Source organism: Xyrauchen texanus, chromosome 31 (genome assembly GCF_025860055.1).
Source record: "Xyrauchen texanus isolate HMW12.3.18 chromosome 31, RBS_HiC_50CHRs, whole genome shotgun sequence".
Lineage (NCBI taxonomy): Eukaryota > Metazoa > Chordata > Actinopteri > Cypriniformes > Catostomidae > Xyrauchen > Xyrauchen texanus.
The window spans coordinates 21,652,555-21,671,753 of record NC_068306.1 but is presented as its reverse complement, the minus strand read 5'-3'; the positions used below and the strand labels follow the sequence as shown (position 1 = coordinate 21,671,753).

At 41.0% G+C, this 19,199-nt stretch overlaps 2 protein-coding genes across 8 annotated transcripts in view; both read right to left on the bottom strand.

Annotated features, from left to right (window-relative positions):
- LOC127624712 (pro-neuregulin-2, membrane-bound isoform-like) overlaps positions 1-19,199 on the bottom strand; it is a 93,078-nt gene that overhangs the window by 63,386 nt on the left and 10,493 nt on the right. For all 7 annotated transcript variants that reach the window (XM_052099561.1, XM_052099565.1, XM_052099563.1 and 4 more), the window contains exons 2-3: positions 12,233-12,395; positions 11,297-11,415 (exon numbers count right to left, since the gene is read on the bottom strand). In XM_052099561.1, the coding sequence (XP_051955521.1) occupies positions 11,297-11,415; positions 12,233-12,395 (282 nt within the window). The remainder of the gene's footprint in view (positions 1-11,296; positions 11,416-12,232; positions 12,396-19,199) is intronic.
- LOC127624720 (tetratricopeptide repeat protein 1-like) overlaps positions 18,172-19,199 on the bottom strand; it is a 472,844-nt gene continuing 471,816 nt past the window's right edge. Inside the window, exon 9 of the transcript XR_007968209.1 lies at positions 18,172-18,193. The gene's annotated coding sequence lies outside the window, so the exon portion shown is untranslated. The remainder of the gene's footprint in view (positions 18,194-19,199) is intronic.

The window sequence follows — 19,199 nt, the reverse complement described above, 5'->3', positions numbered from 1 at the left end:
GAATCAGAGTGCGGTGGAGGAGCAGCAAGCATGCTCCAAGTCCCAACAGTAGTAGAAGTAGGGTGGGCACTAGGAGCAGGGCTCTGCCTCCACATGCTCCTCTGCAGCAGAGCCTTTGAGAGCGCCGTGAATTGCGCTGAGATGGAAGGAAACCGAGCCCTATCCCATGCTCCACTCCAGCCCTGGACAAAAGTCCCACTCTCTGCCCCTCACACAGACCCACCAATAGAACAGGCAGTGGATAGACAGACATGTCTGGGTCCATTGGAGGCTCATCCAAATTCTGTTCAATCCCTCCTGGCTTGCACTTCCTCTGCTCATAGGGGCACCCAGTCCAAAATCTCCATTGCACACTTTTTCCAAACTGTTGGTGTGGAGTGACACCGTACCTCTGGACTTTTCCTGTGGACAGTTGTCAGCCCTCTCTCTCACACATACGGCGGCCCTCGCACACTAGTGTGTGTGAAATTGGGGCATCAAGGCTTTGGAGTGAGCTGGCAGACAGAGAGCAATTGCAGGATGTGGGGCTTCAGATCCGGGGTAACCCCACCCAGAAACAGAAGAACCAGCCCACCACACCACCAGTTCTGATGCTCACAGCCAGCTGCAGCAAATCCTCCCCATTAGAACACCAATTCGCATACTCACATATATGCCAGCATCCGGTCTGATGGGGAAAACAGAGGGGCTCTCCCCACCCAAACAGACTTAATGAAGTAATGAATACTGTGGGCAAGATCATCAGCAACACGTGGAAGGGGGGTTGGTGTACAGCTGTGGCAGAAAACTACAAAGGGCAACACATTTAAAAGATGCAAGCAAGAATGAATGGGAAATATATGTATTCCTTATGTGACCAGAGACATGGACCCACAGGGCAGAGAGATCACCAAGCAATGTGCACCTTAAAATGGCTTATGGGCCCAAAGTATCTGACCCTCAAGTCAAAGGTCTCTTACGGCTCCTAATGGGCAACACTTCACCATGATTCAACTGACTGGCATTCTTAATCCAATACACACCCCATTACTCATGCAAAACACCAAACCCACTCTACCCTAACAAGAAAGTACTGTGGTGGTACTATGGTACAGTTATGCATCAGATAAAATACCATGGTACTTTGATATATCCCTTACCACCTATCCTGGATATTTGGTTACACCCTTAAACATACACACATCAAACTAAGTCCCAAAAAAGATATACAGCTGTGTAGAAATTTATATAACAGAGCTATTTGGGCCCTTGGCATTATTTTGTTTGTTGATGTGTTTATGTAAAGCCACCCTGTTTGTACTGAATTAGGGCTGCTGTCACCACTCGTTTGTGCAAGATTGTAAATTCAGTGGGCCTGCCATGAATCTTCCTGAGTGAGGACCGACACGGTCCCTTCCGCTCTCCCACACCGATCAATGTCTTCAATTCACTAACAGGTACTTCACATTCTTGGACAGTCACTGCCAATGTCACAAAAAGATATCTAGCATCCTTCAAGCCCAGTTAATCTTGTAGTTTTGTTGTACAGAGAAAACAAATAGTTTTTTCTCAAACAGAATGAGGGAGATGGAGAAAGAGAGAAAGGAAGGAAGAGAGAGGGATAAAGAAAATAGGAAAAGACACGTACACCATATCTACACTTGCTTGAGGCTTTCTACACTGGAAGCAATTTAAAATACTATAGTATACCAGAAACAAGCTGTAATATAAAACATAATTAATTTACTGTATTTAAGAGAGAGTTAAAAAATTATGTGGCTGGAGTAGGTCTCCAGTGCCTCAAAAATATAAATTGGGCGTTCCATTGATTATAATGGGAATTATTGAATTTTGACACGTGTCTTGTTGTAAACCACAGTAGACAAGATAGAGGTAGCAGATAATCGACACAGAACAGAGACAAAAGGTTCAAAGTGGTTATCCCCAGTTTGTCACTGGTGCAAGGCCAATACAACATTAAAGATTGATAAGTGATGGTTTACATTAGCAGAAATGGATTGGCTTTCAGCACACAGGCAGGTGTTGTGAGAGTGTGAGTCTGAATATATGTGAGGAGCTTCACGGTGGTGTATGTGATAGAGAGAGGGAGAGAGATTGCTGCTGGAAGGCCCCAGCATGACTGATGAGTTTGGAACAATTGGCCGTCCAGCTGCATTTTCTATCAAATACATTCCACTCACCTCATGCTCTCCCTCTGTCCCTCTCACTCTCTCTGTGGCTGTTTGTAGCACCCCCTAGGGAAGGGTTTTTAATCATGGACAGATAATGGACAGATGATCTTAGAGTCCTGTTGTTCATTTTTCATTATGTTAGATTATTTTAATATATCTTATTTATAAATAATTCGATTAGTCCTCTTGTGGGCCCCCCTTGGAATTTTGCTGAGGCCCTCTTGTGGGCCCTGAACCACTGATTGAGAACCACTGATCTAGAGCCATCATCTCTGCCAGTACTATCCCCATATCTCTACTACAGTGAAAGCATCAATGTCCAACACCTGGAATCCACATCATACCGTAGTTTACACAACAAAGAAGTGTGTCTCCACTGAAAACGATATCTTTGATTCTAAAGAGATTAAATCTGATCTGATCATGAGCAAGTCACCATTTGGCAGAGTTTGTTAAAATTTAATTTAATCAAAACAGAAACTAGAGGTCGGAATTGAAAATGCAGCCCATATGTGTAATTGTTGGAGGTATTATGCGAACAAAGCCCTACAGAAAAACTTTGCTGAAAACATTTCTATTGGAGTGACACACACTCTGCTGTCTCCCCAGAAGACTGAAAATTCCAGCACCTGTGCAAAAACAAGAATCGTGGGCGCACTGAAGCACGAAGACCGTACCAAACCTGCCACAAATGGGCTGTAACTTGAGAATTCCCACCCAGCAATCAGCACAGAAGAGATCTGAGGGGTGAATCACTTCTACTCATCTCTAACTGTCTCTGGAGTTTTGGAATAGCAGAGAATCCAATTTCAAAATATGCAATTTTGAAATCCTAATGCACTTATTTGGCAGATGTTCAGGGTTTTGTAGAATCTGAGAGAGCAGCTTTTGGAACTTGATCGAAATCCAACGTGATTGCATGCAATCCAAACTCTGCTGAACTTAATAGCTTTCTTGCTTAAGAAAACAGCCTGGGGAAACATATTTCTTGTGTATATTTTTTGAAAAATATCTATATATTTACTTTCTTAATGCATGTTCATGGTGTTATTGTTAAATTTTAACAATCCTTTTATTTTTCAATAAAAATATTTTTTATTTTTTTATAACACTAGGGGTTTCTCTTGAGAGCCTTTTGCATCTCTGATCTATGAGAAAAGGCCAATTAGAAATTGGCAGACAGAATTTGCATGTTCCACCCCCGGACATACGGGTATAAAGGGAGGGAAATGCGAAATTTCTTCGGAGCCGACTGGTTGTGTATGCAGCGAGCTGCGAGTCACACACTATTCCTCCCATCTCTGAGCGATTGCTGTTGGATCTACGGGGCATATCAGCAGCTTTCTCCTTCTCTGCACGGCAGTGCAGCTTTGCCCCTGGGTGCTTCGACAGCGCAGTTAAAAGAGTTATTTCTCTAAAAGAGTTATTTTCTCTAAAAGAGCATATACACAGCTGGCGTTGAACGTCCTTTTCAGGACGCGTCTTTAGACCCTTCTGCCCCTGTGTAGTTCCTGGATGCGGTAGAGTGCTCTCCGCTCCTGACGGCCACAGGAGCTGTCTTGTGTTTCTGGGCAGCGGTCACACTGAGGCAGCGTTTGTGGATGGCTCAAGTTCTCATTGCGAGAACATGACCATGGCAACGTTGCAGTCGCGGCTTTCCTTCCTCAGAAGGAACGCCACTCCAGCCTCCCCCTGCGTCTCTCCTTCTTCCCACGGGGATGACCCAGCTGGCGATGGAGGCGATTTGGGGATGGCAGTGGACGTGGTTTTGCCGGGTATGTCCCCGCAAACAGCTCGCCCCAACACGCTCGTGGACTTCCGTCTGGGCTTGAGGTAACAGCGGCCAACCTGCCTGTCCTCTTGACCCCCCCGGGCCGGATGAGCTCACCACTGCATCGGAGAGTGGTCCGGCGTCTGACGCGGATGATTCGACTGGGCTGCCGCCTTCGGGCCAGCATGCCCAGTCTGAGGACGCTTCAGCACTGGCTCCAGACTCGAGTCCCGAGATGAGCATGGCGCCGCGGCACGCACCGTTTGTTCATCACCTCCGCCTGCCACCAAACTTTGAAACCCTGGACAGACCTCTGATTTCTACAGATAGCTTGCAGCAGGTGACCCAAAACGTCCTGGTCACCACAGATGCCTCCAAATTGGGTTGGGGTGCCGTGTGCAATGGGCCCACAGCCGCTGGTTGTTGGAAAGGGGCCCCACTGCGCTGACACATCAACTGCCTAGAGGCTGTACTTTTTGCCCTGCGGAAAAATTCCTCCCAGTTTCATTGGGACGTATCTCTCTGGCAAACACGTCTTGATCCGATCAGACAGCACCACCACAGTAGCGTACATAAATCGCCAAGGTGGCGTACGCTCCCGTCACATGTCACAGCTCGCCCGTCGTCTCCTCCTTTGGAGCCAGCAGCGACTCAAGTTGCTGTGTTCCACTCAAATCCCGGGCAACCTTAACATGGTAGCGGAAGCGCTATCACGACAACGCTTGCCCAGTGGAGAGTGGAGGCTTCACCCCCAGTCGGTCCAGCTGATTTGGGAATGATTCGTCAAGGCCCAGGTAGACCTGTTCGCCTCCCGAGAAACCTCCCACTGCCTGCTCTGGTACGCTCGAACGGAGGCTCCCCTTGGGGCAGATGCGCTGGCACACAGCTGGCCCACGGGGTTGCGCAAGTACGCATTTCCCCCAGTGAGCCTGCTTGCACAGGTGCTGTGTAAGGTCAGGGAGGACGGGGAACAAGTCATTCTAGTGGCTCCCTATTGGCCCACTCGGACTTGGTGCTCGGATCTCGTACTCCTCTCGACAGCCCCTCCCTGGCAAATCCCCCTGAGGAAGGACCTTCTTTCTCAGGGACGGGGCACGCTCTGGCATCTGCACCCAGACCTCTGGAACCTCCATGTCTGGCCCCTGGATGGGATGCAGAAGATCTAGCTGATCTACCACCTGCTGTCATAGACACAATCAACTAAGCCAGAGCCCCTTCTACCAGGCAACTTTACGCCCTGAAGTGGCGCTTGTTTGCAAATTGGTGTTCTTCCCGGGCCCATAGAGGTGTGCAGTTAGGTCAGTGCTTTAATTCCTGTAGGAGAGGTTGGAGGGGAGTCTGTCCCCCTCCACCTTGAAGGTGTACGTAGCTGCTATCAAGGCCCACCATGACACAGTAGACGGCAAGTCTTTGGGTAAGCATGACTTAATTATCATGTTCCTAAGAGGCGACCGGAGGTTAAATCCCTCCCGGCCGAGCCTGTTCCCCTCCTGGGATCTCTCAGTGGTCCTCTCGGACCTTCAGAGACCCTCCTTCGAGCCGCTAGAATCAGTCGGACTCAGGCCCTGTCGGGGGTAAAGAACCAGAAGGCTTTGACAATTTTATGGGGCGTTGGGGAAGGGTACATGCAGCCTGGCACAGCTGGTGGCTTTTGCACATAAAATACCTGCCCGCTCCTGTGTCAGCAGTACACGTACACGGCTCAGTGCATGACGTGATTTAAATTGGACCCCTAGTGTTGCTTCTTCGACACAACGTCGAAGTGAGCGACAGACAGGGAACGTCTAGGTTACGGATGTAACCTCCGTTCCTTGATGGAGGGAACGAGAAGTTGTGTCCTCCCGGCCACATCGTTGAACCGAGCCACTGTTGCGGCCGAACCTCATTGTCGGCTCCTCAGAAAAATCCTGAATGAAACAGATGCATTTCCCTCCCTTTATACCCGTATGTCCGGGGGAAGGAAATACAAATTTTGTCTGCCAATTTCTCATTGGCCTTTTCTCATAGATCAGAGATGCAAAAGGCTCTCAAGCCTTCTTTCACAACGTCTCGTTCCCTCCATCAGGGAACAGAGTTTACATCCGTAACCTAGACGCTTTTCACAATCCAATCAATACCTATGCTTTTTTCTTATTGAATATCCTGTTTATCCTGATAAAATGGGATGCTATTTCAAGGTGACTTTGACTGTCATTTGAGCATTTTATTTCAGATTGAGAAGGGCAACTTGAGAAAGTTTTGGTCTGACAGCACATTTGTAACACTAATATTGCCATCTGCATGTGCAGCTTGTTTGACCATTGAGTTTTTGTCTGCGACAGAGGAGACCATAACTTCTTGACCTTTCCCTTCACCCTGTTTGTGACCTGTGACACCACAATGCTTTGATAAACCAAATTCACCTTCAACACTGACAAGTACCCAAACACACTTACATACACACACTCACACAGGACCACCAAGCAGGATGCACTGAAGGGTGAAGGTGTTGTTGTGTTGGACCGAGAGACAGCTACCATGGGCCTGCTGCACAGACAGAAACGGCAGTGTTCAGGGGCAACCATGCAAACAACCTGCCCCCAGAGAGTGAAACAGGAAGGGGGTGGGCCCTCGTTTGTTGTTTGTCTTCATTAGCTGCAGTCCCAAGGTCTCAAGGATCAGGGGAAGCAGCCATTTTAAAAGTGGGGGGACACAGACCCAACACTTACATTGCAGTATTATATTATTATACAAAAATGATTTAAGTATTATACTGTATTAATATATACGTTTTATACTTGTAGTATTTTAAATATTCAAGTTTTGCAAATTAAGTGCAAAATTTAGCAAAATTAAAGGGCATCTAGTGGAGCACTTGCTTCTGTTTCCCACATGACAATTAAAGACTGAGCACAAGGTGGTCCTGAGTAAATGATTTAATCAATTACAATAATGACATTTCTGCATGTGCACACTGCACACTGTGCTTGTGCATTATGGGATTTAAATTTATCCAAGTGGCTTGAGTGTTTTGATTACGTTCACCAAATTTACTGATTTGTTCAGTGACCATTTCTGTTGATGCAACCTGGTGATTTTGTGAAATTAGTTAGTCGCTGTAATCTGCTTAAATTGGTAAAAAGAACAGATAAAACTTTGACTTCACAAACATGATTTAAAAAGCATAACTTCATTAAGACTCATGCAATACAATCTCCACTTACAATGTGTGCTTAAAAGAAGGATTATCTTTTGTTTAGTTTTTCTCTGCAGTGCATTTCAGGTAATGCTGCCAATCAAGAATGATGTGCCAATAAATAACTCTTCTTTGTGTGTTCCTCATCTCTAAATTTTTAATTTAACTCAACATCAATGCCGATAAAAAACATGGATAAATGAGCATTGTTGAAAGCAACTTTGTAGAAATGAACAGAGCCGTGTTGATTAGACTGTCTGACTGACAGCCAATTACGTAAGGGTTGTTTCGGCTCATGAAACTCAACTGTTAATGACTGGATGGTTGCTTAATCAGCCCAAAGTAACAAAATGCAAAGAATACTGTATACAAATCCACCATTTGGACCTTGTATGGGTTTAGCTTGGAAAAGCATGGAATCACCTTCTGGCTGCTACGCCCTTGACATGGTCTCTTTCTTTCCCTGGACAGTCTCAGTTCACCTCCCCTGAACAGCCATAACTTTAGGCCTGATCAGCTATAATTAATGATTCTAATTACTCTGCTCACTTATCTTGTTAAAATTACTGCTGAAAGAGCCAAAATATGCATGTGTGTGTTTATTGGAGTTAAAAAGGTAGGTGTGTGTGATGAAAAACAGTCTTTATGAAGAGATTAATTTCCTGTCATTTCACCAGATCAGTGGTGACAAACATTAGCCAGGGAGTTCCACAATCTGATTGGCTGCTAGAGAGAGAAACAGCACACGATTGGCTGAATGCCTGAACAGAGCCTGAAATCTGCAGCTGCATTATAAAATGAGTTTAAAGCGGCATTTGGGTCTCCTCTGCTTTAGTCTGTCTTTTGCTCTTACTCCATCTATGGCTTTCAGTTCTGTTTCCCTCATTTTCTGTCTTCCCACTCTCTTTCCCTTACAGCACCTCCTCAAGCGACCTCATCATCTCTTTCTCTCTCTCGCCCGTCTTCTTTGATTCAGATAGCGCCGGTTGCAGCTGCTACGGTAGCAATGCTGCAGGCCTCTAAAAGCTGTAGCCTTTCTCAACAGCATCCGCTCTACTAATGACCTCAGGAAGAAATCAATCTCGTCAGATTTGATTAGGTTCTGATTCATTTGGGTATATTTCAATAAAAGAAATGTAACTGTAAGTTCCCTATTCATTTTGGGATAGGAAAAGAGGCGCCAGGCAGCTAAACAGAGACACCTCTGCTTGTTAAGCCCGTTCACGAGAATTAAATCACATTTTCATGCAGGACTGCTTACGGCACACACTGCAAAAGACAAAAATGTTTAATCTTTTCGCTGCTACAATGTGTAATTGACCAATCACATGTGACTGTAATCAACTGGTTAGTTCCCTTCAGAACAGTCTGAAATCACTCCTTATTCTGAAGCATTTACTATAAAAAAAAAAATGAATTAATGAGTGAGTGTTTTTGTTGACTGCCAATGTCTGCCCACCAGTCACATTAATTTAAGCCAAGTTCTATTGATGGTTAAACTGTTTTATGGGGAAATTACACATTTTTATGGGGAAATTACACATTTTATGGAGATACAAAAGCAATATTAACATAATATATATTTGAATATTGAAATCAGGGAAGAAGGCAACAACAATGCACTTTAGTTGGTTAAATGGATGCAATACAGTTTTGAGTAATGACACAGAAAGCCAAACTCAGCAGTATTCATCCATCCATCCATCCATCCATCCATCCATCCATCCATCCATCCATCCATCCATCCATCCATCCATCCCATCCCAATTTTATCTTAAGTAGGTTCATGTAGTTAACACGGCTGCATAAACTTTATGCTGTGTTCTTTCCCTTTAATTCCACATGCTCTCTCTTCCCCTTTAATCCCGCGTGCTCCGCTCCATGTCTGTTGCGAGAAGATTAGTGTAATATGAGACAGACAAATTGGGTGTTCATTTAGAATGTTAATCGAATCTTAAATTTCATAATTGATGCATTGAAATTTCTTTGATAGATACAGGCTACTACATGCCATTGTAATGTAATACATACATATCTATATTAATATTAAACAAAATAAGTATGTTCAATAGCATATACTGTATGTTTTTGCTGTGGTATTAAAATACACTCGTGGCAAAAAGTTAGGCATAATGTACAGAATTTGCTGTTTCGGAAGGAAATTGGAACTTTAATTCACCAAAGTGGCATTCAGCTAATCACAAAGTATAGTCAGGACATTACTGATGTAAAAAAAACAGCACCATCACTATTTGAAAAATGTAATATTTGAACAAATCTAGCCAGGTCCCATTTCCAGCAGCCATCACTCAACACCTTATTCTTGAGTAATCATGATAAATTGCGGATTTGGTTCTAGAAAATCACTTGCCGTTATATCAAACACAGTTGAAAGTTTGTTTTGTTAAATGAAGCTCAACATTATCTTTGTGTTTGTTTTTGAGTTAACATATTATGCAATAGGCTGCCATGTCTTAAGGTCAATATTACATTAAATATGGCAAAAAAGTAACAGCTTTCTCTAGAAACTCATCAGTCAATCGTTTGAGGAATGAAGGCTATACAATGCTTGAAATTACAAAAAAACTGAATATTTCATACAAAGGTATGTACTACAATCTCCAAATACAAATTACAACTGGCTCTAACAGGACAGAAAGAGATGCGGAAGGCCAGATGTAAAATTAAACAAGAGGATAAGTACATCAGAGTCACTAGTTTGAGAAACCGATGCCTCACATGTCCTCAACTGACAGCTTCATTGAATTCTACCCACTCAACACCAGTTTCATGTACAACAGTGAAGAGAAGACTCAGGGGTACAGGCCTTATGGGAAGAATTGTAAAGAAAAAGCCACTTTTGAAACAGAAAAACAAAAATAAATGTTTAGAATGGGCAAAGAAACACAGACGTTGGACAACAGATAATTGGAAAAGAGTGTTATGGGTCTTAACCCCATTGAGCTTTTGTGGGATCAGTTAGACTGTAAGGTGCGTGAGAAGTCTCTGACAAGACAGCCACATCTATGGCAAGTGCTACATGAAGTCTGGGGTGAAATGTCACCCGAGAATCTGGAAAAACTGACAGCTAGAATTCTAATGATCTGCAAAGCTGTCATTGCAGCACATGGAAGATTTTTGATGAGAACACTTTGAAGTAGATTAAGAAGTTCCTAAAACATTTTTCAAATTGTAATAGTAATTTTTCATGTTATTATTGTTCTGACTATACATTGTGATCAGTTGAATGCCACTTTAGTAAATAAAAGTACCAATTTCTTTCCATAAGAGCAAAATCTGTATATTATTCCAAACTTTTGGCTGCCAGTATAAGTACAGAGAATCAAGAAATGTCCCAGGCATTGGAATTGACTAATGAAATTATCATGACAACTCTAATCTGCACCGTCAGAGCAGAGGAGGCTGAGAAAATTGTGTATCCTAAAATCTCGGCTATAGGTATTTCCTTTGTTGTTAGATTTATCTGTTGCTCCCCTGGGCACTTCAATGCTTCATTGGTGGCAGCCTCATCCAGGTTGTTAATCTACAGTATACTGCATGCTCTTTATGAGAACTGTATGAGTAGAGGGGCCTCTTCCCCAAGCCTAGGGCCATACCACCACTGATGAGCTTGGTCTTGCCTACTTCCTCTTACCTTAGTGTGTGTGTTTGGGTGTGGGGATATGTGCAAACAGCCAGAGTGAAGCTGGCTGTTGTGACACAGTAAGACTTGTTCCGGGGTGCCTAACAAGAGGGAGCATAAACAGACACACATGCACGCACCTCTCTCGATCCTGCCACTGTTCTAAACCTCCAAACCAACTCCAAACAGCAAATGGAAAAATGCATCAACATTTACATATGCTTAGCCAATGAGTATGTGAGACACCTGGAGTCACCCAACTATATACTTAAAGATATGTGAAAAGCCTGACATAAACACGAACTCTTGTTTTATTTCAGTATGCTGCACATATTGTGATAAAGGGCAAAGTCTTCATCTCTCATCACAGTGTAAAGTCAGCAAGAACAACGTGTCCTATGTTTATATATTTGACACACACATTAAGAAAATGAGTACAGACATGCTCCTGACTTCCTCCCAATTATACAACACCAATTGAAGCAAATGTGTACTTGTTTAAACAAACAAGCAGCCGTATTCTGGGCTGTACTTACTGCTTTGTACGTGCACGGTACTAGTACCATTGTCTTTGCCCAGATAATTCTCTGCCACACATGTATAATTCCCAGAATCCTCTGGTTTTGCTCTGCCGATCTGAACTTTGGAGTTTTTCCTTCAAAAAAAGAGAGTGAGGAGGAAAGAGAGGAAAGAGTCAATGACTCCACAATAAAAATGGAAGAGAAAGAACAACTATATAATCATGCAAAGTTAAGATAGCAAAATAAACAGGCTTATCATATTTTAAAAGGGAGGACAAAATACTTCCTATATCTTATGTTGTTAACATCAAAGACTGTCCGTTCAAGTAAACTCTGTGGTATTTTGGCACAAATTCATCTGTCACTTGGTTGAAGATAGTCCAATTAAGCAGATGCTAATATGGACAATTTGCTTGACATGCCCTCTTCTTCAAATAACACATTTAAAAAAACTATGCAAGCAAAAGGAAAATAAGACCCAGATTATGTAAAATAAGGGTTAGTAAATAACAGTTCTGCTCTTGTTTGTAAATGTATCAACATTTTCATGGTGATGTTAAATGTTGTTTAATTTTAAGGGCATTTTAGCAACATTTGTATGACAAAAATGTTGGTACCATGTTGGATTGCTACTTGTTGTCCAATGTAAAACATGGGTCCTAAATCAAAACCACTTGAGAACTGCTGTAGAATCTCATATTACTGGTGTCTTGATCATTCTCACAATTGCATTTTTTTTAATCAGCTGCATTACTCAATTGAAGTTTTAATACCGGTAGTTAAAAATTTAAAACAAACACACATCCTCAAACACTTCACTTTAATAAGAAGAGTAAGGACATAATCTTCACTGCCCAAAGTAAGAAGTTCGCTGAAGGTCACGATGCACTTCTAAAACATTGTAGGTGCTGTATGAAGTGCTGATGTGGGCTATTGGACATGCTGACTCACTTGCCATTCCTGATTCTGATCTCTTTGCTCTTCTTCAGTTCAGTGCCGTCTTTGTACCACTTATACTCCAGGGTAGGGCTGCCGGAGGCCTCGCACTTCACAATCAGCCTACTTCCTTCTCCCACCAACACTGGATTCTTCATACGTCTCAGTGTAGGAGCACCTGAAAGAAAGAAAGAAAGAAAGAAAGAAAGAAAGAAAAGAAAGAAGTAGAAGGAAGGAAGGAAGGAAGGCAGGCAGACAGACAGACAAAAGAAAGAAAGAAAGAAAGAAAGAAAGAAAGAAAGAAAGAAGAGAAAACATTATAATCAATTCACAGTTTATTCTTTTCAACAACAACACTGGCAGGGTGAGGCAACTCTCTCTCTAGTCCAGCACGCTTGGGGATCAGAGCAGCATATTTACACCACGCGATTACACATTGCAATTACACACAATTAAAAATCCTATGGCTTTTTGTAAAGCTGCCAAAACAATACACTGTCAAGAGCTGTCAAAACAAAAATGTATGAGAAATCAATGGCAGCTTGAACATTACTCTCAGGCCAATATCTGAATTATCGAAGAGGGCGTAGAACCTTGGCTTGTCTTTTACACATCTTACACATAAAATTATGTAAAATGACCCACTGATGACAGATGGTTCACATAACCTCAAGTAGCCATCACCGCATTTCAGAGAACACTCAAAACACTAAAACATTAACACTAACATTATGGAGGACAACAGACCTGAATGGAGATGAAATCGTCAAACAGGCTTCCACATGGTCAGACACCACCATGCAAAGATACTGAGGAAATGCATTGTGGGATTAATGTGGACTCAGACAGCAATCATATGGCTTCAAAGAGTTTTGGCTGAACAAGCGAAATTGCAGAACAGGGCGATGCTATTTGACTGTGCCTTACCGTTCTGGATCAGAGAAGGGCACATGTTGCCCCAGGGCTGGTGTACGTGTCAGTGTAGCTCTTTGGGTCTTTGAAAGGTAAATCCATTTAGTTAAATATCTTTTTACAATTTTACAATACACATAATCCACAGCTAATAGAGCTCATCAGGTTGTAGTCCACAAACCTGGAAGAGAATTCGCTATGGGTTCCCTCTAGATATTCCTATGTGGTTTTATAATCCTACAACATTAATTACACATATATCACGTCATATATCAAATGCATATTTTGAAGTAATTAATGTTAAAGAACAAAACTTCCATTATAAAACTCCAGTTATAAGACACCAAAGGAAAATCCTGAGGGAACTCATGGCGAATCAGCCTACTGAGTTGACGTCATGGCTGAAAGGCTGTATTAAAGGTGCACTTAGTATTTTTTGTTGCACTGGTTGATATGGCAGTCATCTTGGACTTAAACGGACACCTAGTGGCCAGGTGTGCAGCATGATGCAAAAAGCAATTAGCATTGTAGAAATCTGGAGAGAGCCATTATTAATTAATTCCATGAGCAAAAGTATAACAGTTAGCAAAATCAAGGTTACAAAGCAGACAAATTACACTTTGAATTCGGCTACAGGATGTCAAAAGTTTCACTGCTGAAATCGGTCTGTGATTACAAAATTCAAAACACTGCCCCACTAGCTAAAGCTAGAAGTGCAGCTGAGATTAAATGTCAATATGGAGGTGCCAAAAGTGAGTTGTATTTAGTTGTAAACTATATAATACAGTCAACAAGAATGCATATTTTGTTAAATTAACGCAACCCCCAACCCTAAACCTAACCCTAAGCCAAAATGCAACCTCTGTATTGCCCTCATCATTCTTTATATGAACCTAATAATATCCTGTTTAACATGATATTAACCTGTGTCTCCAAGTAAATGTGATTGCTTCCTGAATTCTATGGGACCAAAACCTGTCTTGGAATGAATGAGATTACTTCCTGATTTTCACGGGACAAGAAACAGTGTCTCTAAGGGTGCAGTCACACTTGGTTCGATTGACTGGTTCAAACCTGAGTTTGTTTCCTCCCCCTTCCCACTGCTCTCTCTGGTCTCTGTTCACATCATATTATTTGGGTTCGAACCACGATCTACTTGTGTCATCAACGTGAGTACAAGCACCAGCTGTTTACCACTGTAGCTTGGTCGGTGACATCAGCTTCGTTGTTTTATTAAAGTATTAGTCTCTTTGGATTTACCACTAAAACTTTATATGCACAGAACAACACTTATGTTTGTCTGCCACAGATGCATTGAATGTGCAATGACGTAAGGAATGTTAAAACATGTCTGCCGTGAACCAGTGGATGTGTTGCAAGAGAGGTGAAGAATGTGAGCTGCTCTCTGAAGGGGATTTATTTGGAGACAAGCAAGTATGATAGATGGATTATACCATAATAATTGCGATCAGGAGCCTGCGAAGACACAAATTCTATGTCATAAAAGCAGTTCACTTCCGCGAATTGGTACGATTGCGTTTATATCATCAGCAAACTATCTTACAGTTCACACGAACCGTACCGCAGACCACCTATTAAAGCGGACTTGGGTGTGGTTCTATTTATCTGACACCTGGCTAAGTGATCGTGTAAGCATACTGTCGTGTATATGCGCATGGAGCAGGAATAAAGCGTGTTCAGAGCTGCACGCGTGTTGCCTCTCTCACCGCTACAGATATGAGGCGCCACATAAAGACTAATTTACTTTACATATGAGTTGCAAGTGTGGTTATTTTAACAGCAAAAACATTAACATCAAAAACAATAACATGGCGCCTTTAGACTAACGTTTTCCCCCCATCTAAATTTAGCTTTATTAATCAGCATGTTACGAGCCATTTCATAATAAACTGAATTTTGTTCTAATTTTGTAAAAATTAGATGTCATCATGGATGGCAAGGAAAGCCTATTTATACTTATTATGTAAACAGTATTTTAATGTTTCACTGATATGTAAATTTTTTTTTTTGTTGTTAATATATTCTCACTTTAAGGAAAATATAAAAATGGTCCATTCAGACTTATACAGTTTTACAGTGTTTTTATCTGTCAAAAGGCCTCCTGTGTCCCATACATATATATAAATATTTAAACACAAAAACTGTACTGCTGTCCTCTAGCTTCACAACGAACGGTTGATTTGATCTTTTAATATTCATATCCAAGTGCCCTCGACTGATGAATTCTTGTTGAAATAGTTTCATCTTTAGGTAGAAAAGATCTCTCAGACCACACTACTCTGACTGTCTCTGGGCCCCCAATGTCCTCATCCCTGCCCAGTTTTGAAGAGACTACTTTGACTGTTTAGAAATATATATATATAGACAAATATATATTTGTGTTGACTAAACAGTCAAATGTACAATTACTGCCAATGTGGCAAGTTATAAAATTGATTTAAATATAATTTCCAAGCCATTTAACTACTTTAACTACCATGTAAGCTACATATAATTATCCGGACCTTTGCTGTGAAGGAAATTAATTGAGTACCCCTGCTCTATGCTGTCATTAAAGAGTTAAACATTCAGTGCACAAGTCATGTGACAAAACAACATGGTGCCAATCTCAGCCGAGATTGTCTTTTGGAGAAATGACAACAAAACTACATCTGGTAAGAAACCAGCTTAAGTTTTCACATTAAAACCTGTTTGAGTTAAAAATTGCATCGATTTATCACGAAAGAGCATGCTGTTAAACACAATGTCCACATATGTGGACAATAGGACTAACTTTTCATAAAAATCCTACACTCACTGTGCTTTATCACATTGAGAATTAAGGCTGTATATGGAGTTAGGATGAAAATAAGGTGCATTTCAGATTGTTCTGAGACCAGTGAAGACAGACAGCACACTTAAGGTTAAGTCATTCACTAATTAGGGAGCAAGGGAGCATCCTATATCTTTCCTGTGCAGCCTAGTGCATTAACTTCTAACATCTGGTCAATTCGGCTACAGGATGTTCAGTTTCATACTCCAGATGATGTTTGGACCACTCAACATGTTTGGCAGACATGGGAAAATGAAAATCAGTACATAGACTCAGAATTTTATAATGCAACATTTTATTTTAACATGGTTGGAAGTGATTTGATGATGCTGGTCATTACTTTTGATATTTTTTCAGCTTACTATAAAATTAACTGTAATGTCTATAACGTCTCAAAAACATGAATAATCAACACTCCTGGACACAAACTATTTGATGAAAAAAAATTGAATTTCTGAAGCTTGAAATTACTTAAAATTTCACAAATCAGACCTGCTGTCCATATATGCTCTAGAATTAAATTGTTTTGCTTGTTTATTAGGTACTACTCAACTTAATCAGTTACAAATGAAAATGGGAAATAGACAATGCACACAGCAGTCAAGCGGGTGTCTCAGAAGGTTAAACATTTTTCACAAACACTATCTATTTTTTAGGAGTATCAAATCTGTAATGAGGTGAAAAAACACAGAGTGCCCCTTTCTCAAAGTCTAAAAACTATTATTGAGAAAGATGGCATGAATAACAATTTTATAACAAAGCAACTCCAATTTTGACAGAGGTTGCTAAAATAATCACCATTCATCCTAATTTAGAAACTATTGTCCCACTTTTTTGTCCCAGTAAAGCAAGCTGTTTTATCCAAACATCAGGTCATGAGCTGAATGATGCAGACCTATTTGATTTGCGTAGCTCAGAGCAACCTGAAAGCTTCTAGTGATTCCCTTAGTAAAAAGCTAAGTGTCCATTGCAGTTCTGCTCCACACCATTTAATGCTCACTGCTGTCAGTACACATCAGAGGCCATTAGACTGGTGAGATTCAGTGTGCAAGCCATGTGATTCTTAATTAAAAGAATATCAAAATATTAGTCATACCGAATTCCTCTGAAAAACCATCTGAATTTAATGAGCTCAGTTCTCTTTTAATCTAACAGATAAAATAAATGATGTTAAACAAGATATTTAATGTAGAAACATCAATTGCGATACAAGCATAAACATTCATAACATTTTGATTTTAAGATACACAACTCAAAGCCAAGAAAAAACAAAACTGAGCCTTTATATGATGCAGACTGAAATCATCTCCCATCTAGAAGCTGGATGAGTAAGCAAGAGGCTGTGTTTTTTCTGAAAGTTGAACTTTAGCTCTTTCTCACCCCGAATTCAGTGCACCTTTATCATCATCCAGCATATTTCTTAGAATTCAAGTGACTGTTTGTTGTGTTTCATGGCCTAATGGTTTTCTGGTGACTTTATTACAAAGAGTGAGAGTACAGATGCATACTGTAGCAGAGGCCTGGCTACACTGCTTAAAAACATCTAAAACCAGCCTATGCTGGTTTAAACTGGTCTAGCTTGTCTCCCATTCTGATCATGCTGGTATTCAGATGGTTTAGCTAGTCGTCCAGCAGGTCTCCCAGTATGACCAGATGAAAAGTGACCAAAATCGCTCTAAAACCAGTAGACCATGCTGGGAGACCATCTAAGACCAGAAAACCATTTAAGATGGTTTTAGATGTGTTTTAGCTGGCTGAAGCTCTGAGGACCAAAGTCTACTGAGCCGAATGGGGGGGGGTCACAAAGCCGCATTTCAGCAATGACGCATACTTATGAGTGTTCCATGGAGAGTGACTGACATGAGACATCTTGTTCTGAGTTGCTTCTATACAAGAAGGGTGATATTTGCCCTTGTTCAGATAAGAAGGGTGGGGTGTCTAATTTGAATGCTCTTTGTTTTCCATAAATCCGGAGTAATGCTCTGAGCTTTATGCAGTCATAGTCCTTGACAGAGTCATGTTTGACTATTCAAACTTATAAAAGAGATCAAACATAAGTATGGAGCCCACTAAACTAGGTGCTGAAAACTGTCAAATAACACTTAAATGCCAAATAATAACTAATGCCACATGTGCGTGATACATCATTTGTTATGTCTGTTATGTCTAGGAAAAATAAAGCACTACACTAACTTTTGTCATAATTTACTCACCCTCATGTTGTTCCAAACCTGCATGAATACAATATTTTTTAATGAATATCACAGTTCGTCTATTTAATACAATGGAAGTTTATAGCAACTTGTCAATGTACTAGTCAATGTAACTCGTGCATCATATTCCAAGTCTTATAAAGGCATACGATAGGTTTTTGGTGAGAAACAACCAGAATTTTAAGTCGTTTTGCAGTGAAAATCTCAAAGTATGTTCTGTGTTCAAGAGAACTTACATTATTTAGTAAGCTTTAAAGTGATGCACTATCCACTCTCCCTTTTGTATTCCACATAAGAAAGATAGTCATACGGTTTCGGAATGACATGAGGATGAGTAAATTATAAGAGATTTCATTTTTGGACGAATTATACCTTTAATCATAACCCTTGGAGAAAAGCTATTATTTTCAGGTTGCATCGAGCTAACTGCTAATTTAACGGTAATGCATCTGAATAGTACAGATGGCTTCCTGAGCATGTATGCTTGGGCTACCTGAGCATGTAGATTATTTCTCCAAACCACCCCTCAGGTAGTATATTTCATCATAGTTTTAACACAACTGTCACACTTTTACAAGATGCATGACACTCGCTCTCTCTCTCAGTGGTCCAGCATGTAATTCAGAAATTGCTTGGAAAAACATAACCTGAAGGACAGTGCCAAGGCTCAGTTTAAGTTGGTTTAATCATTTTGCGTTAAGGAGAGAGAGAAGGATAATGGGAAAAAAATTAAAACCACACAATCTTTTCTATCTAGCCATGGCACAAATCACAGTTTTCTTCTCAAGGTTTCCAAGGAATGGAACATTTATTTTCTCTTTCGTGTTAAATTTGTCTCATTTACATACATAGTTTGAAGATTCCAGGAAAAAATAACCCATTTTTTCCATTTAGCATTTTTCTAAATTAATATACTATTTTTATTACAAATTATGTTAACAGTGTAACAATTTGAGTAAAAAATAGAAAGAAACACACACACACACACACACACACACACACGGCAGCCATATTGTGCCAGTAC